Source organism: Artibeus jamaicensis, unplaced genomic scaffold (genome assembly GCF_021234435.1).
Source record: "Artibeus jamaicensis isolate MK-2021 breed Jamaican fruit bat unplaced genomic scaffold, CSHL_Jam_final contig_354, whole genome shotgun sequence".
Lineage (NCBI taxonomy): Eukaryota > Metazoa > Chordata > Mammalia > Chiroptera > Phyllostomidae > Artibeus > Artibeus jamaicensis.
In genome coordinates this window covers 20,452,102-20,472,494 of record NW_026521803.1, presented here as the reverse complement: position 1 = coordinate 20,472,494, position 20,393 = coordinate 20,452,102, and the positions used below count along the sequence as shown (strand labels likewise).

General features: G+C 57.2%; 1 protein-coding gene across 29 annotated transcripts in view; it reads left to right on the top strand.

Annotated features, from left to right (window-relative positions):
* The window catches only part of CELF4 (CUGBP Elav-like family member 4), a 290,171-nt gene that overhangs the window by 202,786 nt on the left and 66,992 nt on the right, over positions 1-20,393 (top strand). For 16 of the 29 annotated variants that reach the window (XM_037154507.2, XM_037154501.2, XM_037154506.2 and 13 more), the window contains exon 3: positions 14,172-14,250. In XM_037154507.2, coding sequence (XP_037010402.1) covers positions 14,172-14,250 — 79 coding nt within the window. The remainder of the gene's footprint in view (positions 1-14,171; positions 14,251-20,393) is intronic. The other 13 variants (XM_037154504.2, XM_037154509.2, XM_037154503.2 and 10 more) reach the window with 1 other exon arrangement.

Here is a 20,393-nt window from a genome sequence, read left to right as displayed (position 1 = left end):
AAGGTAGACGATTCTTTCCTGCATTTTCAAGTCCATTAAACTGTAGCACAGAGAGGTTAAGTGACTAAGTTAAGGTCGCACAGCTAGTCACAGCAGAGCCAGCTGTCCAGGTCCTGTGGTACCACGTGGTTTGCTGGCAGGTGTAGAAAGGCTGTAGGGGGCTGCCACGGTCCTGTGGTACGAGGGGCCCCCAAGAAGGGTAAACCTCACCTGAAACCCCCCCCTTGCCTGTCCCAGCACCCAGAATTCTACCATTGGCCAGTTCCCTTTGAGTTGAGTCATATCTCATTAATTTGTGAAATGTGGTGGTGGTGGTAGTAGTGATGGTGTCAATAACAGTGGTGGTGACAATGGTAGGTGACAGTGGTGGTAACAGTGGTGGTGGTCACAATGGTGATGGTTTTTCAGACACGTTTGTCACTAACAGAGCAGAAAGTCAAAGCAAAATACAGACAGGCATTGCCAGGCATACTGAAGATAAACTTATGTCTACAGTACACATTTTTCTAGATGAACGAGGCAAGAATTCTGCACTGTGGCCCGACAGACCCAGAAATGGGTGGGGCAGCCTCTCTTCCTTGTAGATTTGGACACGAGCGTTCTTTTCCCACCGAGCGGACAATCCCTTCACCCCCTGACAAGCCATTTGTACTCAAGGTGGGGAAGTGGTGATGGGAAAATGACTTCCAAGACCTGCGTCCTGAGCTCCTGCCCACCTGGGGGTAAAGCCGCGGTAACCGAGGCAGCCTCCATTCAGGGGCGTTTTCTCCTGGTCCGCTCTCAGAGCGGGCGGGGTTCCATCCGACGGAGGCCTGGCGGCTTGAGCGGATGCACTCGGTGGTCACCAGCAGGGAGAGAAATCAGACCCCAGTAAAGGCGGCCCAGCAGGAGAGCCGCTCTCTGGGGAGACGGAGGGTGATGGAGAGGGCCTTAAACAGAGTTCGGCCCCAGGGGAAGCTCTGAGGCCTGGACGTCTCAGCAAGGAGCCTTAATTCAGCCTTGAAGGCGGGGAGAATCCCGAGGAGGGGACGTGGGCTCCCCAGTCTCTCCACCAGGTCCTCCTCGCTCCCCAGCCTCCGCGGACACTGGTCCCAGGGAGGCAGTGGGCTGGGGGCCAGGGCCACATCGGCAGTCAGCTTCCCTCCAGCAGCCCAGGGCCCCTGCGGGTACCCTTCATCAGCACCTCTGAGCCACCAAGGAGAACATGGAGACAGAGGCCATGACGCTCCGGGGCGGAAAGGGATGCAGGGAGGAGGAGGACATCAGGTGCCCGGGGCCAGCAACTGCCCCAGCGGAAGGGCAGGGAGCGGTGACGCAGCCAGGGGCCAGGGAGAGGCATGAGGTGGGAGAAATGCAGCCGCACTCCGTGGCAGCTTCGGGGTCACTGGGCGGTCTGGCGGGTCGGCTGGAGGCGGGGGGGTGACAACTCTGGCATTTCGAAGGGCACCAGGGGGCCAGCGCCTGCCCTGATGAGACCTGAGGAGCTGGATAGACTTTCCAAACCTAATTAGTGTTTAATGGTCTGGAGAGATGCCGCATCCGCCGTCACCAGCGGCACCACGACGTCCGCTTCAGATTCCTAATTAACGTTTAAGGAGATGATCCGCTGGTGGCCGCCTCAAAGGCCACGTCCATCCCCTTTGCACGTCGCGCCAGGGTCCTCGGGCGGCCCGGGGGAGAGTCCGAGGATGACTCCAGCCACCCCCTTTAAAGCGGCTTTTCCACAACGCTCCGCTGCACTGGTCCGCACCGAGGCGTTGCTCCAGGCCGGCGAATGGGAGGGGCGGCAGCGCGGAGAACCGCACAGGACAGAGGGAGGAAAGAGGGAGAAACGCAGCCATATGCCCCAGGTTAGGGGGCGCGATTGGCCAGGAGCCCTCCAGTGAACAAGGCCCCCAGGGGTGGAGGGGGGTGCGGTGGATGTAGCCAGAGGGGTGGCCGGTGGCCACCAGACTGAGGGGGACCTGCTCTTCAGCATGCGGGCAGGAGACTCTGAAGGGTTCCTAGCCGGGAATGGTTCAGAAGCCTCCTGCTTCCATCAACGAACATGGGATCAGGCAGGATGAGGAGGCAACCCAGGCACAGGACAGCAACGCCAGGAGTAGGGTTAGATTCCAACCTGCGGGCACAGAAGGTACTGGCAGGTGTAAGCCTGACCACTGGGCAGTGGCAGTGACGTTCCTAAAGCCAGGTAACCCACAGAGAGAGCCAGGCTTGGGGCTGGTGGTCGTGCACACCGGTGGGACAGTCGAGGGGAAATGATGAAGACCGTCCACAATGTGGCAGGGAAAGCGGGTGGAGGTGCAGAAGAGAATTTGGGGATCGCTTCCAGGGAGTGCAATTTGAAGAGAGGGAGCCGGGTGAAGCCCCTGCAGGGAGAGGGTGAGAGGTCAGCAGCCCCTGTGAGAGCCTGGTGTCCCGGGCCCAGGGACAGACAGACAGGAAAGGGCAGGTGACTCGCAAGAAAAGCAGATGGTGAGGACACGGAGGGCGCCCAGCGAGGAGAGCCAACCCAAGCACTCCGGCAATCCAGCCCACGCGCACCACGCCCTGCATGCAACACACGCACATCACACTCACACCTAAGCCTGACACACATGTGGGCAGTGTGACTCAGAGACCCTGGCGTGTTCCGGGAGGAGGGCCATGATCGATGCTTATTAATGAAGCTGCCCAGGAGATGGCTAATTGATGGCGGTGTGCGGCTGTTGTCTGGAATTTAACCTGATTCATCATTTAGCCTGTTGGAGGCTGGAGAGCTGTGTTAATTAATGCCAGGAAAACAGACTTGGACGAGCTGGTGGTGCAGCCTCATATTAAAAAATGGAGAGCAAGGGGCAGAGAGAGAGAGGGAGAAAGAGGTGGGGGTGGGGGGAGAGAGAGAGAGAACGATTAAATCTAAAGCCCAGAGCAAAACAAATTCCAAAAAGCAAATGTCGAGGCCATTTCTAGGATGACTCAGATTTGTGTTTGGCCGGCATCATCCGGCTACGGTGTGAGGATTAAGAGCAATTTCCTCTAGATTTGTCATTTACTTGGTATGGGCTTTGTTCTTTTCTTTAACGTGCCTGGGGACTCCCACCAGGCCTGGTGCTGAGCCCCAGCGAGACAGGGAAGAAGGGTCCTGGGTTGTGGGAGGGTGGAGCGGAGGGAGGGGGGCCCCTCCTGATCAGGGTCTGTGGTCCCAGGGCAGCCTGGTGGGGCTCTGGGGGAGGGTTCGGAGAATCTGACTCAGGGACAAGCTAAAGCAGGAGGGACAGTGGGTAACAAAGGCCAGGGTCTCCGTCCAACCTCAGGGCCGGGCTGCCTGCTCCCCCTCTTGGTCCCACCCGCTCAGCTTCTTAAGAGTCTCTGAGTCTGAGTGGGGAAGGCAGTGGTCCCCTGTGGGCTGAGCAAAGTCAGACCCGCTGGAGAGCCCCGTCCCCGTCCCCATAGTCAGGACCTAGTCGGATGTGTGTTCTCAGGGGAAGGGCCAGAAAGCCTGTCGTGAAGGGAGGGTTGTGCGCATGCTTTTATGGGAGAGACTGATTCTTAAGTCTGTGTGTCTGAGGGCAGCTGTGGAAGATGGGCTCGACTTGCCCTGTGAGGCTTTGGCAGATGAGAGACAATGAGAGGAGATGGGCTCAGGCTAAATGCTGGAGCTGACCAGTGTGGACGCAGGACACCCTGTGCAGGAAGGAGCCCCCACACCCACCCTGAAATATGTGAGCAACTCCTGAGGGGCCACCCTCCAGAGCTAAGGAAGAGACTTCCATGGGAGTGGGTGGCTGGTCCCCAACAAGTACAGGCCTGTGTGGCTGGGCTTCGGGGAATCGGTTACTCTGCCGCACTGAGGGCGGCAGACTCATTGCCTGACCAAGGCCCAGGAAGCGTAGGCTTGAATGTATAGGCAAGGCTCATCTGCAGACTGGATGGAGAGCTCCGGAGGGAAGGGCCAGCCATTCAGCTTTGCTGTGCCATCCTTGTGCCAGAGAACAGGGCCTGGCCTGTTCAATAAGGTGTTGAACACAGGAAGGTGTTCAATAAGCACTGGATGGCTGAATGAGTGAGTGAATGAATGAAAGAACTTTGTGCCGCATCAGAGCAATAGGCTCCTCCAGGACTGGTGGGCCAGGCAGAGAGGGCAGAGCTGGTGCCAATGGAGGAGCAGCTTTGGGGAGATGGGGGAGCCACAAGCCCCTGAGCTCAGGGCGTGCTTGTCTCAGTAGAGCATGGCCGCCCCCAGCCCCCGCCTCCAGGTCTCTGCTCTTCCCCAGAGGCTGTCCAGTCCTTTCAGTTCGGTAGAGTCCCAAAGAAAGTCCCAGTGACGGGGGTGGGAAGGGAAAAAATGAGATGTTAGGTATTTTCTCAAAAATGATGGAAATGCTAAAAGAGGAGGAGAAGAGGAGTGGGGGAGAGGAAGTGGGGGCAGAAGAGGAGAGCACGGCTGGCGCTTGTTTATTGGACACTTACCGACCCCGGCTGGGCACCGTGCGAAGGGCATTGCCGGAGCTATCACATTCAACTCCCTGCACACCCAGGAAGGGGTGACTCTAAAAGGTCGAGGAACTGCCCCAGCTCCTACAAGCAAGTGTACAGCAGAGCCCGGACTGAAATCCAGGCCTCCCAACTAAATCCGGGCTTGTTTCATCAGAATTATCTATCCACTGCTGTTTTTAAAAATACATATATCACACACTGCCCACCCTGAAGAGGGTCAGTAACTCAGGCTGCCCGTGCCGGCTAAAAAGCTTGGTTTCCAGGGAAGCGGATCATAATTAGGACCACAAGGGTCCTCCCACCCTGGCAGGGCAGCCCTGATGTGTTGGTGGGAGCCGGTGAGACAGACATGGACCAAGAAGACAAAGAGACAGGCTGCCCTTGGCCATGCGGACCCAAGGGAGCCCTGCCTGGGAGGCGGAGGTGTGTGAGCCAAACTGCACTGCCTCAGTGACTTCTGACTGTGTCGTCCCATCGACCTCACCTGCAGCAGCCCCGGGAAGCATCTACCCATGTAGATGACCCCCAACCCCAACCCCGTGTCAATGGGGAGGAAGGCAGGGGGGGAGGGACAAGGGAAACCAAAATGCTGAACGGGAGTCTCTCCCTCTGGAAGCCAGCAGAGGAGACCTTTGACTGGCACCCCTGGGGTGGAGGGTGCCTCCTTTGTTTGTGCCAACCCACCCTTGCCCTGTGGAGGAGGGGGAACCTATTCTGTAAACTTAGATTGCAGAAAGCAAGGACAGGGTGGAGATTGGAGAGGAGAAGAGAGAGAAAGGCAGGGAGAAGGGGAGGGGCAGCCCCAGACAGTCCCACCAATAGGCTCCGTCCAGACTTCGCTGTTGCTGGACACTGCAGAGCAGAGCAGCCTGTTGCATAGCAACTGCCAGGGGCCTGTTGGTGGGGGTTAGACCACGGAGGCTGGCGGGCTGCCAGGATGAGGCTCCGTGACCCACCTGCCTCCTCACCACACACACAGAGCTTGACGCCCCACTGTGCTTTGGGTGACAGTCAGCTCAGGCTACACACATCTCCAGAGGGTGTCCTCTCAACCTCGGCCATTTAGTATGCTGGGATTTGGCCACCCTCTCCTCCAGACCCCCTTCCAAGTGAAGGGCACACAAGGCCAGGCTTGGGCTGGGGCCCGGGCTCAGTCTAGAGTCGAGAATGAAAGCCAAACTGAAGACATTTTACTTTGACCCACTGAGCACATTCTATGCACAAGCCCTGGACTTCTGTCTTCCCACAGATGAGGAGGGGACCAGGAACCGAGACAGTGCTAGATGTCCCTGATTTAAATGCTCACCTAGCATTTCTCAGGCAGCTCTGACCTGGTGCCACTGTGCATGTCTCTGAACCCTTGCGCTTCCCGAATGTGCCCTTGTGGAATGTTGTCCCTGCCAAGAACTGGCTGGGGGTGCCAGGGCACACGGCACAAGCTCACACCCTCCTGAGGTCACACTGGGTGCCCTGCCTCCAGCTGACCTACCTGCTCACTCACAGGCTTTGGCACACTGCTGGCCCTTCTCTCAATTCACCCAGGCCTCCTGCCCCTGAATGTGCTCTTCCCCCACCCACCCCCACATCCTACCCACCCATGAGTTTGCTCACCTGGCTAATTTGGCTTCTGAGAGACCAAAGGACTCTCAGTGCAAAGTCTGTGCAACGTCTGGAGCTTGTGGTCAGTGCAAAGTCTGGAGCTTGGGGAGGACTTGGTAACTGTCGCTTGCCACAGTCCCATACTTCCCAGCCCCCCATGCAGACACATGGCTGCAGCCGGGGCAGGTCCTCACCCTTGTGCCCTGACTCTGAGCCAGCAGGCCCAGGCCAGGGCCACGGCCATGTCATTAAGGCAGCCCGGGCCTGTGCTGCTTTTCAGCCCCTTTCCCTCCCTCCTCTGGGGGCCACTTGGACAGCAGGAGGCCAAAATGAGTGCAGGGGTGATGACAACTCACAGAGTGACTTGTGTGACTAGGAGGACCCAATCACAGAAGGCTTGCTGGGGGGAGACACGCAGGCTAGGGCTGTACTCTTTAGACAGATGTGAGAGGAGGCAAAGATGAAGGTAAGACGGGGAAGCGAGAGGGCCTTGCAGCCAGCACGGGGAAGGGGGCAGAGGATGCCGTGGGTGACTCAGAAGCGATCTCAAGTATTTTGCCGAGGGACCGAGGGAGCACCTTGGCTGGCAGCCAGCCCCAGCCAGGGGCAGCAGGGCGCTCGGAGTGAGGAGAGGGGTGAAGAGCGGACAGGGCCTACAAGCCGGCACCTGTCCGACCCGCGAGTGTCAGATGGCTTCCGCAAAGAGGGCAGTGGGAGCAAAACCGGGTTTATTTAAAAATCTTATCTGGAGGGTTTGCATTTCAATGGGCTGTGGGCTTGCATATTTTAACAGGAACCTTGGGTTCTTCTGTCTGGTCTGTGCTCACAGGCTGTCTCCTCTCCTAAGCGATGATCGCTGCTTCAATAAACCCTTCCTAATCCGAAGGTACAACAACAGCACTTTGCTGGAGGAGGGAGGATTAAAGGGCTTCACTCTTTTGGCCGGAAACAGGGCTGTCTGCCTGGCTGCTTCTGGCCTCTGGGCACTCCAGCCACGGGCAAGTGTCTGAGGCAGGAGCCAAACAATGCAGGGAAGGGGCACAATAGAGGATTCAGTCACCCATTCGGTCTGTGTGCATTTCTTGAACACCTACTGCGTGCTGGGCATCACGTCAGGTCTGGGTATACCCCAGGAACGAAATGGGCTGGGCCATTCCTCATAAAAAGGAGGTAAGCAATGAACAAATAAATACACAAATGTGGGACTGGAGTCCTATTGTCCCAGGTGGTGGCAACACACTGAAGCGAAGAATGGGAGGTGGATGGGACACCTCATTTAAAGGGCAAGGCCCCTGGTGAAGCAGAGAGCTGAGGCAGCTTGAGAGGCTGCCAGGCAGAAAAGGGAGCCAAAGCCGCTGCACCTACAGGCAGCCTTGGGATCCGCCCCTCACACCCTGGGAGGGGTCCACCCACGTGGACCGTGGTCAGAGGACGCCAGCGAAGGCAGCCGTCACTCTGCAGTTACCACTGGGCGTGTGCTTGAGTCAGAAGTTCGTGATGGCAACAGGCTGGCCTCCTTGAATTTCTAACCCTTCTCTATGGAATGAACCATATGTGGTTTATTAAGGAGGTAATTAAAACATCAATATATTTACAACAAGCTACAAATAACGTGCACTGCTTCTGCCACTCCCCTGCGGTCCCTTCTCATGAGGGGCCTGGGGCAAAGGTTCATCCCCGCTCCCAGGATTACGGAGGGCCTACTGTGCACAGCACTGGGACGGCAACAGGGCCCAGGAGTCAGAATCTGCTCTCCTGGGGCTTTGACCAAATGATTTCTCTATTAATTAGTCTGTTAATTACAATTTGCTAAGTGCAAAGTCCAGGCAGAGGGCAGAGCTGCTGGAGAGCCGCCCCCCCTGGAGTCTCAGTGGTGAGTTCTCAGTGGTAAGTCCAGATTGGAGGCTGTGTCCTCACCACCAGCCTTTTCCGCCACTGGCTGGAAACTCAGTCTGTTTCCCCAAAACTGTCCAGAGTACATCTTCAGAAGATAAGTCTTGAGTAGCAATCTTTCTACAGCAGAAGCATGTACATGGGGTCCTGAGCAATGCTGAACACACCTGATGCCTGCAGTTGGTGGGTGGGGAGCAACGTCCAGGGTGATGGGGGCCCAGGAAGACCTTGTATTTGGGGCAGTTTCATGGGCCTGCAACCAGCGTCTCATGCTGAGAGGCGTCTCATGCTCGGGCTTCAGGGCTCTGCAGTCGCCATCTTGAAATTTATAAAATTTTGTCTTTGAACTTGTGTTTTGTAAGTGAAGTCATAGGACAAAGGAGCACATGCAGGGGTCCTGAGGCCTCTGCTCATGCACAGTCCCACCTCTCACCGCTTGCCTGATCCAGGCCCACCCTGGGCCCCACCTGCAATCTCCCTGCCCTGAGGCCAGCCAGCAGCAGCGTGGGTGCAGCTTCGGGAGGGCTGGGTCTGCTCGACCGTGCTACAACCTGCAGCGCTGGGGCGTGTCTGGCTGGCTAACAGAGGTCATGTCTTAGTGGGGTCATCCGCTTGCCCCAGGACCTAGAGAGTTCCTGGCATAGCATTTACAACACCTTTGAACACTTCCTGCTCACTGTGGGGCTGCCGTGGGCAGAGGTGAAGTCAGGCTTCCTCCTTAGCTGAGGTGCAATGTGTCAGCCTGTGGGCAGTGGCAGGGGGAACCCAGCAGCCCTCAGGCGCAACCTGCCCCTCAATGTTGCAGGGTGGGGCTCTGGGTACTTGTGAGGGGCCTCCATGCCAGAGGGGATCCTGTCTTCCTCCTTAACATTCCTCGGTCCGACCTGCCTTGGTCTCCTCTGGCCAGTTCAAGGCAGCCTCCAGGTACATGCCATGAAAAACTGAGTGTGCAATTTTGATGACTCTGCATAGTACTTAAATGTTCTGATATTTGCATTTAAGACTGGCATCGCACAAAATGAAGATAAATGGCAGAATCCATGCTAATAATTTGAAATTTATATTTTTCTTTACTTTAAACGACATCAAACAGCAAGTAAAAATACCATGACACGTCAAGAGAGAGACTGTGAAAGAAAGGAAAAGCTTTATATCTTAGTGATTTAACGGTGCTTTTTTCCCTGCCTTTTCAACAAAAAGGCTTGCAAATTATGTCTCCCTTCTCACAGCAGCGATGCTGCCCGGCCTGGGGCTCAGACGCCCCACTGAGCCCCAGACGAGGGGTCTGCTGCTTCACATGTCCCCGACCACCCCATGCGCTGGCTGGGCTGGGGAGCAGACCATCTAAGACCGGGCTTCTTTAGGTCGGGGATGAGGCAAACCAGCAGTGGGGATGGATGAGGACGAGAAGGCAGGCTCCTCACGAGCCCGTACAGGCGTGGGTGGGTGGGCACAAAGATGAGAGCTGCCTCCACTGAAGGCTGCGGGCTTGGACTGGAGGAACATCCGCATCACCACACAACGTCGTGACTTGAGAATATGCAAGTCCTGCTGGTGAGGAGGGAGCTAGGTATCACCAGGCACTCACACATCCCCAAAGGAGCCAGAAAGGACTGCTGGCTTTGAGGTTTAGACACCACCCTGGAATTACATCTGGGGGCTCCGCTGCTGGCTGGAGAGCACTCTGGCTGTCCCCTGACCCAGCATTCCCCCTCCCTCGTCCAGGTCTCCCCAGGGCATTTCTGGACACAGATTGGACAACACTGTGGAGACGGATGCTTGTTGACAGCCTACCATGCAGCAGGCGCTGCATAATTTCCTCCCTTATCTGCTTCAATCCCCAGACTACATGGATTGTTTAAACGTGTCTGTACTGTCACACAAGTACTCTATAAGCATGCACGTGTGTTTGCGTGCCCACACACACATGAGAAACAGAGATGCAGAGAGAGAGAACTGCAGGGCCGAGAGATAACCAGGAGAGTCTCACTGAGGAAGAGCTGGGTTTGGATGGCCAGTGAGGAGTGACGGAGAACTTTACAGGTCCTTTAACTTCTGAGACAGCTCTGGATTAGTGACACGGAGCCAGTGCAAAGCCGAGGGTTCAGGTGCCAGAGAAGACAGGTGGCGGAGGACCCTGAGTGGCCCTGTGGGTGGGGAGGGCTTCACCCCAAGTGAAGAGAGTGAGTTTGAGGGTGGGCATCCAGGAGTTCTCCCCAGCACTGGCTGAGGTAGGTGTTGGGCAGAGGGACAGAGCAGGGCTCAGCCCTCCCCGCTCCCTGCCCAGCCCTCAGGAAGGTGGTAGCAGCAGAAGAGGAGCCAGGTGAAGACAGTCCCTTTCTGATTTGGTGACAGAGCACATCTGGGCTCTCAGGGGCCAGAAAGCCCCCTCCGCAGGCTGGCCCTGCTCTGGTGAGGTGCCCGTTCCAGCCTCTGGGAGCCACACAGACAGAAGCAGGGAGAGGGGAGACACAGAGGGGGACAGGGCTCTCACAGAAGAGCAAGCCCAGGAGCACGGCCTGGTGTCCAGTGGACTGGGGAAGGAGTAACAGGAAGTGCCGGTGAATCGGGACCATCTCCCCTGATGGGGCAGCACCAGCCAGGTGCACCCTGGCTCACAGCGACCTGCAGACACCTGTGGGAGGCAGACGTGGCTGGCTGGGGACAGAGGGCAGGGAGAGGGGGTGGGAGGGAGGGGGGATTTAATCTAAGAGCCGGACTGGCCTGTCTGTCTGTCTGTCTGTCTGCCCACTGGCCACAGGCCTCACCTTCCTCGGGGAGCCACTCTGCATGGCCAGGTGAAGCCACTGGACCAGCTCAATCATCGTATTTATTCTAATTGTATCGTAATCGTCCCCAAGGAGCCTGGTTCAAATGAGCTTGACATTATTAAAATTTTAATGCCCAGTTTTCATAGCTGAATGAATATTTAAAGGGTATGTCCCAGCTTAAGTTATGATGATGAAGAAATTAATGGAATGTCTTGTTTAATGCATGGGTATGTGTTGATGCAAAAAGTGGCAGGGATGGGCTGGGGCGGGACGCCAGAGCCCGAACAGAAGGGGCCGGGAGGGCAGGCGCCACCCACCTTCTGCTGTGGCTGGGAGCAGGGGGGCCTCAAGTCCTGGGCCAGGGCCACTGGCTCTCCACCCCCCAGAACCAGAAACACAGTGGACAAGAGTTAGTGCTCTGTCCCCTGGGGCCTGACCCACGGAAGGTCATCCTGAGTCACCAAACCCCACTCAGGCACCTGGAGGCATGACCCAGGCTGAAAGCCATGGGGGACGTTGGGACACTGATGACACCTCAGAAAGAGAATCAGCTGCTCCTGTACCGCAGCCAGCCCCCAGCCCCAGGCCCTCCGGGAAGGGTGTCACAGTGGCCAAGGGGACAGAGGAGCAAGAAGTGGGGGAAGGGAAAGTCACCATGGAGTGGGCTCAAAGTACAATGTTTTCCTGAAAGGGACATCCTGGGGATGCCCAACTGGCTCTGGTTCATACACCTCTACCTGCCCCTCCTCAGCTGTACTTTCCCCTTTTCCTGGGGGGGGAAGCCTGAACCCCCCCCCCATCTGGCCCTCTGCTCTCCCCTCTTCTGCGCTGACCTCTCCTGGACCATCCCCAACCCTGTCACATCTGGTTCCCAGCATCTCCTGGACATGTAGTCAGGTGTCAAGAGTTCGGGTTCATTTTGTTCTCACCATTTACCATTTGCGTGACCTCAGGCTAGTTTCTTAACCTCTTAAAACTCCATTTCCTTGCTTAAAGTTATGGACAATCTAGTCGCATGCTCTTAGGGGAAGTCATGATAACCCAACAATGTAAAGTGCGTAGCAGCTATTCATGCCCTTCCTGTAGACGGAGCAGTGTTGGGTGCCCGCTGAGGGACCTGAGTTCCTCTTCCTGCCACTCAGTTCCCAGACTTCATGGTGCCTTCTGTGTGGAAAAGAGAATTTTTCAGGAACCCTTTGTGTGGAGTATCAGGAGGGCTTCAAGGTCAAGAGGAGAAGGCTAGTGGAGGTGTGGGAGAGAAGCTTGCAAATCAAGGGAGTGGACTTTGGGGGAGGAAGGTGCTGGGGTGTAGGGAATGGAGGGAGACAAGAGGTGGTCGAGGCCAGAGGCGAGGGGCCTGGCTGAGGAGATTGTATTCGATTTGATGGCCCAAGGAACCTGGCCCCAAACTCCCCTTGCTAGATGGACATTGTCCTCACTGACTTCCTCCCAGAGTAACTGGGGTCAAATAAGATAAAATATGAGCAGGCCGAGCCACTGTGCCTGCCCTTCCCAGCCGAATCCCTGACCCGCCACTCCTTGTAGCTCTGGCTCGTCATTGGCGCCAGAGAGATAACACTCCCTACCTCGGGGAAGTGCACGAATTACGGACGCAGGAGAGCTGCAGAACCATGCCCAAGGGAAGACAGTGGCCAGACCTGGGTCCAGGTCAGCTTTTCCGTAGGAGAAGATAGCAGATTTAGGGGAGGTGAGGAGAAAGGGGTGATCTAGGAGGGAGGGACAGTCCAGGAAAGGCTTGGGTGCTGAGTCCCCTAAAAGCACTGGACAAGAGACCAGGAGCACCCTAGCACCCCGCCCTGAGCCCATCTCCCAAGCCAGATGCCTGCTCAGCCATCTGGACCCTTCACTCAGAAACTGGAGTGGAGGTAGTTTATGGGGGAGCCAGGGGCACCCTGCGCGAAGTCGGGAACTTCGTCATGTCCCTCTTCCTTCTCTCTGTGATCGGAGGTCTCCCTAATGCGACAGCTTCCTCTGCTGGCTGAGCTTACACACAGCACCTCTCTTCGCCTGAGCTCCACAAAGCTTGCCAAGTGGGGACCATGGGCAAACAGTGGGACCCTGACCCCTCTTGGTGGACTGGCCCCAGTGTCCTGTCTTGTCCCCCTGGCCACCTGGCTCCTTTTCCTCTGTTCTGTGCCCTGCCTTCTGCCTCTGTCCTTCCTGGCGGTGAGTCTGCCCTTCCTTGATGTCACCTTGCTGACTCACCAGCACCCGCACTCCCCCACCCAGTTGTCGTGACGCAGCCAAAACTCACTTCGAATCAGAGACCAGAAGGCCTGAGGAAGCTTGTGACTGGCTAGCCCAGCCTCTGGACACGAGGAGAATTGGTAACAATAAGTCACCCAGTGCAGGACAGAATCCCCAAAATAGCCCTGGCAACCCAGGTTTCCAGGCTCACCCTGCCACGGATGGTCCTGCCTCCATTTCCCCATCTATAAAATGGGGGTGTTAGTACCTGCCTGTCTACCTTGCAGGAATTTGTTGAGACAGGTGTGCAAATGTGGTGATAAGGGATAAGGGGGGGTGTCAGGCAAAAGGACTGGCAGACACATAGAATGCAATTCCATTTGTGAGATTCCTACGGTTTTTATTGCTTGAAATATCTTGGGACTTCAGGGCTGGAGAGCCCACCCTGAGCCTCCAGCATCAGGAAGGATGCAAGACAGGCTGCAAGGCTGGGATGCTTGGAGTTCAGAGACCCCTAGTGGCCTGAACAGGGCATCGAGATGGATCCCAGAGACGGATCTGGGAGATGGATCCCGGAGAAGCAGGTGGCCTGGAGCCGTGGGGACTCAGGCTGAGCCCGGGTGTCCACCCAGACTCCACATGAGTCAAGTAACTGTGCCAGCTCCTCACACACTCTCAAGGGGGCAGCCCCAGCTGCAGGCAGAAGCCGCAGCCCTGAGCTCTGCATCAATCAGGAGCTGGGTGGCCCAGAAGCTCAGGCACCCAGGACTCACAGCCCACATCTTTGAGATGGCAGGGGGTCTGGTAAAACTTGCCGACATGTCCTGGCCTGGGCAGGGGACAGTCTTCAGCAAGAGACCAACCAGCTCATTTTGGCAAAGCCAGCTGTGAACGGGGGTTGGCCAGAGGTGCACTGCGGGGCTACCTCAGATTCTGATATCACAGGCCAATCAGAGCTGCTCACAGCTGGGACAGGGACACCACACAGTCTCCAATCCAGAGAAACCCTCCTTCAAACATAGTGCCCTGAGGGCCACGCAGGTGAAGGGAAATGGGTGTGGTTTAGAGAAGACATTCAGATTTGCAGCTGCGTGGGTGTCCGCTTGCACGTATCAGTCGGTGTGGCCTGTGTGCCTATGTACCTGTGCCTCTTTGGGTGTGGGTGGGACTGCCTCCCAGCCCGTGCCCGCTCTAACACTGCCTCCCTGTGCTCTGTTGCAGATGAACCGGCCGATCCAGGTGAAGCCTGCGGACAGCGAGAGCCGAGGAGGTAGTAGCTGCCTGCGCCAGCCCCCTTCACGTGAGGGCCCACTTGTCTCTGCCCCCTCCTCCCCCTCCCCGCCTCCCACTCCCCAATGCAGCAATGCAGCGACTCCTGCAGCCTCCTCCTGCCCTCCCCCCTCAGAGTTGGGATGGGGTTTTGGAGCTCTGGGTGACTGGTGGGGGGGAGACAGTGAAGGGGAGGGAGGGTGACTAGGGTCTGCCGGATGGTGGGGTTCAGTCCTTTCCGTGAGTAAGTAACCACTAGCATGTCCTGGGACACTCTTCTGCTGCCTTTAGGACACTGAAAAGGTGCTCCTCCCACTTCTGTGTCACCAAAGAAAGCCCCACTGTAGCTGGACTTGACCTGTGAAAGGATGCTGGGTTGGGAGGTAGGCAATGGTGGTGGGAAATGGGAGGGTTCAGGCCAAAGCAAGCACGTCTGAGACAGGCCCCCCTGGGGGTGTTGGACTGCTGAGGTCAAGGCCCTGGAGCTCAATTCAGGGGTAGATGCCTGAAAGGACAGAGCAGGAGCGCACAGCCTCATGCTAAACACTGGGCCCCCGTTCTCCGCAAGGAGACTGTCCCCTCCACCAAAGAGGGCCCACCCCTATGCACACAGGGGCTCAACCAGGCCTAAAGTCCCACCCACCAGGGCCCAGCTGGTGTCTTGTTCTTGCTCCCAAGGGGGCCCATGTCCCTCCCTCGGGCCCACTGAGAGCTGCCCATCCCGCTAGCGGCTAGCGGAGAGGGGTCAGTTCAGGGGTCAAGATGGTTTGGGCATGAAGGGCATGACCAGCAGAGCCCACCTGGTTCACGCTGTGCTCCTGCCCCTTTCCTGGGTGTCAGGTTGTTTTGGTTTTGGCCGTACACAGAGCTGCTCAAACACCCAGGGCCAGGCGCCCCAGCCCTGCCGGTGGGAGGAGCACTGTCCGGCCAGGGCCTTACTCAGGCCTTCTCCTCCGTGGCATGGGGCAGAGCTAGGGGCTTCTTCTGCAGACCATCTCTGGGAGGTGGGCCCAGTAGGGCCTCGGCCCCTGTCACCCCGTCATGCAGTGACTCACCTGCAACACCTGTTCACGCAGTAGGATCAGGATGCAGCCAAGAGCCCCATTCCTGGCCAGTAGAGTAAGTGCTGCCTGCTGTCCCAGACAGGGGCCCCCTCAGGCGGGGGCCGGCAGGGGCCTGGGAAGAAGTGGCCTTGAAGGAAGGGAGATTCCATACCTGGAGAAGTCAGCCGCAGGAGAGCCCCCCACCCGGTGTGCAGAGCAGACAGCTCAAAATCCAGCCACTTGCCTCCAGAAGCGGAGCAGGGTGGCGGGAACCCTGCTGCCCAGCGAGGCCATGCTGCGCTCTAACTCCAACCCACTTTCCCTTCCCTTGCCTCCGAGGCAATAGCTCTCTGACTCCAAGTTGCTAACCTCATCTCCTTTCTCCCATACATCTCCTGCCACTGACACTTGCCCCAAACCCGATTAATCAGCTCTTTTATTCTTCCTGCGGTAGAAAGGAGGGAAGCAGAGCCAAACCTAAACATCTATCTATTAATTGCATATTCAATATTAAACAGTGCAATGATCCTGAGTCAGCACTATCACCAAGCTAGTTTTTAAAAAAGCAAAAGTCAGTTTAAAATAATTTAATATCCATTAAATACTTCATCTGGGTGGAGAGGATAGGGAAGAGGTGAGTGTTAAAAGAGAGGAAAGGAATGGGAGCAGGAGAAGGGTCTGGAAGGCAGGGGTGGGAGAGGGAGGAGGAGAAATGCTGTGGGGACATTGAAGGAAAGAGGGGCAGGAGCAGGGAGAGGTAAGAGGCGGGGAAGAGAGGGGGTTGGGGGGTGATGGGAGTGCACTGGGGGCACAGCTGGGAGGAGGAAGGAGGAGGTGGGAAAAGGAAGTGGCCCGGTGGGAGAGGCGGCTTTGCCCCACCTGGTTCCCCTCGTCCCAGCTCCAGAACCCGTTACAGAGGTGACGCAGTGTCCCAGAGGCCCTGAGGACCTGGGACACATGTGTCCTTAGGACCGTCCACCAGCCACACTCTAAGTGCCCACACCTAAGTGCTCAGGAGCAGCACAAAGAGATGTGTGTTCTGCTGAGGGTTTGGGGTGCAGGACCTTGGGCTGGGGGGCCACTGATGTCACATCAGGATTCCAGCTTCTTGCTCCAAATCTCATGCTTCTAGAAGCATCCCATGGCCACACCAGCCTACAGACACACAGGAGGAGTGCGGGACAGATGGGCGTGGGGGTGTGTTGGCAGAAGTTCTGTGGGGGGCGGAGGGGGGCAGCGTTTTGACTCTCAGGGCTGCGGTCTCTCATGAATTGCAAGCTGATGCCAACAGTCTGTTTTCCTATTCGGAATGGTGTGGGGGGGCTCAGTTCTTTTTTCTCTGGGATGGGCTTGGCTCCAACCTTACTGCCAGAGAGGAGGGCGTGGAGATGAGGGATCTATACTGTGCAGAACGCAAGGGAGAGGGCCAGGCTGGGGGCTTGGCTGGGGCTCCCCAGGAAGACTGCAGAACAGCAGTTCTTGTGCGGGTCCGGCTTCCAGTCCCGCCTCTGCCTGGTATCCCCTCTGAGCTTCCACTCCTCGTCCAGTGATGGGCGGGGTCACTACCCAGTAAAGCTGCTGTTTACAAAGCTCCCACTGAGGGCTAAAGTTTTCAACAAAATGTTCAGTCCACAGAACAACTTTGGGAAGTAGAAGTTATTGGCCCCACTTAACGGTGCAAACCAAGTCACAGAGAAGCTACCTAACTTGTTCTAACTCTCACAGCGAGAGGGCAGCAGAGCCAGAATGCAAGCCCTTGCCTGTCAGTCACCCTCCCCAGGTTCTGCATTTCTGACTCCTGGGATAGTAGTCACTCTGACTCGGGGCAGTGGGAAGATACCACAGGCATTTGGCATGCCTCTTGGCCTATTTTAAAGGCAACTGAAGGTAGAGGAGCAGGGTCCCAGATGGGAAGGCAAGACCAGGGTGGACAAGGAGATCAGAGAAGAGAGACCTCATTTTGGCCTGGAACAAGCAGGGAGGGCTTCCTGGAGGAAGTGTGAATTGGACCAAAAGGTGGAGACTTGGCTGAAGGCAGGGAGGGCTAGTAAAAATAGGGCATTCTACACAAGACTGGGGTTGGGCATGCCTTCCTCAGGAACAGGAGCCACCGATCCTGATTGGGGGCGGAAGGGGGACAAGGCAGAGAGAGGGTATCCCAGCTGTAATGTCCTCCGGCAGAAAGAGAGGAGACAGCCCCTGTGACCACCACGAAGAGCCAAGGCTCCAGCTAGGCAGGGGGAAAAAATCAAAAGAGAAACAGCCTCCTCTGCCAGGAGGACCCAGTTAATTTCACAGAGCTCGTGGGGGCAAGTTGTATTTAAACTCAGAGTCACCCCTAAATAAGCAATCCAGTTCATTAGCCAGGAGTCTGAGGCAGGCTGGGGACCGAAATGGTGGAAGGTGGAGGACTGCGGGTATGCCCCGCCCCAGCCATCTCAGAGGTACGGACACTCCCCAGGGCACACACTGTGTTGTCCTTTGCCTCCAAAGGCAGAGGTACCAGCCCCTAGAACTGGTTCATGGTCAGCACTTGAATTGGCTCTCCATGGCAGCAGGGGCCCTGCAGTCACTCAGTTTCACCCTGGGTGGGTGCCCACGGGTGCTGTCCTGCAGGCTGGACCCCCTTGCCATCCTCCCTGGTGTCAGGACAAGGCCCTGACCAGGTGAGGCTCCTGCAGCCTGGTCGTGTGGGCTCCTTTCAGACATTCAGACTCCAAGCGTTTGGGGTCCCCCTGCGCTGAACTGGAAAAGGCCGGGACTGGGAGTGTGGTCACCTGCCTCAAAGGGCCCGAAAAGGTCAGCAGACGGGTAGGAGACCTTGAGGAGGGACGGACTGGCAGAGGCTGGGGCCAGGGGCAGCAGACTCGGGCCTGATCCCACCTCGTCCCACCCCCACCACGGCCAGTCCCACAGCAGCAGAAGCAGCAGGAGTATGCTGCCGCCCTGAGCCTGAGAGAGCCACGCCCCTCCTCTTCCGGTAACCAGCTACCAGCAAGGAGGGCTGGTCTTGCCTCGTCTCCGCTGTGTCTGCAGTCACACACCTCTCATGCCACCATCACTCTCACCGACACGCCAACGCCCACACTGACAAAGGCACCCACAGACACACACCCAATTTCACACACACTCCTGGAAAATGTGCTCCCTGGGGACACAGTGGCTGGGAGTGGGGCACCGACTGGGGCCACCAGGATTTACCTGGTCACCATGAAACCACAGGGGAAAAAAAAACCTAGCAAGACAGCTGACTTAGAAGTTGAAGTTAGAAACCAAGATGGCTCAGGAAGGAGTCAGGGGGAAGAGGGGATTCGAGATTGCCAAGGGGCCGCGTCACTGGAAGGAGCAGGTGTGACACTGGAGAGGAACAGTCTTCCAGGGTCCGCACCATGGCCTTCAGCCTCCATGGGACCCAGAACTGGAAGCCGAACAGGCACAGACACACCCCAACCCATTCCAGGGCCTTTGGCTGGGACGTGTGAGGCCGGGGGGGGGGGGGAGTCACGGCCTGTTAGCGATGGGGGGCCCTACGACTTCCCTCCCCAGCCCATCCAGGTGCATTGTCACAAGGAGACTTCTGTCAGGCAGGGGGAGGAGAGGCAAAGGGGACGGCTGAGACTGCACTACAGGAGCTGCTGGATGCAGGCCCGTGATGGTGGAAAGGCCTCCGCTGGACACGGATGGGAGGGCTGAGCCCCACTTGTTCCCATGCTGGCTGCTGGGCCCGGGGGAGGCCCAGGAGAGGTTAAGGGGAGCGACCCTGAGCTCCAGCCATGAAGGGGGCCCTGGAGAAGTCGCTGCAGTAAGCCACTTTCTGGGGACAGCCAGGGAAGGGGAAGGAGGAGGAACCTCTTTTATGTCTCCCGAAGTCCTTCAAAATTACCTAGGGCTTCCATTCCCTGCTGCCGCCCATCTCCAGACCTGGGACTCTTCCCCACCAGCCCTGGCTCTCTGCCCTCCTGTCTATCTCCGGCAGGACCTGGGCAGGGCCAGGAAGACGTGGAAGGGCTGGGAGCAGGTGTGAGTCATCCCTTTCCACGTGGACCCCCAAGGCAAGTGTGGGCCCAGTCACTTAGCCAAGCAGCATCCCTGCAGCCTTTTGCTGCCCCGTTCATTTAATGGCATCTTCAGGGCACCCGTCCCCCCTCACAGTGGCCGGCACTAGTGTGGCAGCAGAGTCCCGCTGGGCTAGCTAATGAGGTTGGACACCGTGCCTGTGACCGTCGTTCCAAGGTCCTCCCGAGGCCACGTTCCTCGCCATAAAACCGTGGCGGATTCCGTCCTCCCGGCCCCTCCACCATCTGTAGCCCCATTGGTTCCTGCGGCTTTTAAAATCCTATTAAGTTCCTCATTTCTTCTCTGAGCATTGCTTTCTTTGCAGGCACAGACCAGGCACTGTCTGGGAGGCCTTCCGGGGCTGCTGGGGACCAGCTGATGGCTTTGGGCCCCAGGGGCAGCTGCCTGCTCCTGCCGCGTCCTGGGGACCCAGGAGCCCTGTGGTCACACTGTCCCCCCAGATGCTGGGTCTCCCACTTCTGGACTTCTCTAGCTTTTTAGTCCCATACTCTAGGGAGGCAATTTAGTGAGCGAGCATTTAGATGAAATGTATGTGCTGGTCAATCCCACTTTATGAAAATTCAATATACAGAACTTTCAACTTTTCTCTCTTAAAAGGCCACAAATGACTTACTTCACAAAAGCTTCTGGGTGAACAGGAAGCCCTCAGGGCCCAGCTAGGAAGCCTTAAGTCCAGTGGGAGGGGTACGCTAAAACAGAAAGGTGAGGACTACAGTGCACCGAAGGTTAATCTGAAATCACACCGGACAGCAGGAGTTAAAGTTTACTTTGACCGACACCAACGAGGGGAGAAGGGTAGGGAAGGTGTGAGGAAGGGCACGAAGGGCAAGTGTGCACTCCCTGCAGGACGCCCTGGGCGAGGTTCCCTGGCCCATGCGGTGTGGGTGGGCAGGGGCTCAGGCCCCACGAACAGACTCGTTTGTCCCTCCAAGCAAGTTCCACTTCAGGAGTCCAACCGCACTTTGCCCTAGTCCCTCCCCTGAGAGACCCCAGCAAGAGCAGCGCAGAGGGCAGGACCCTGGGCTGAGAAGGGGTCCAGTGACTGAGGCCCCAA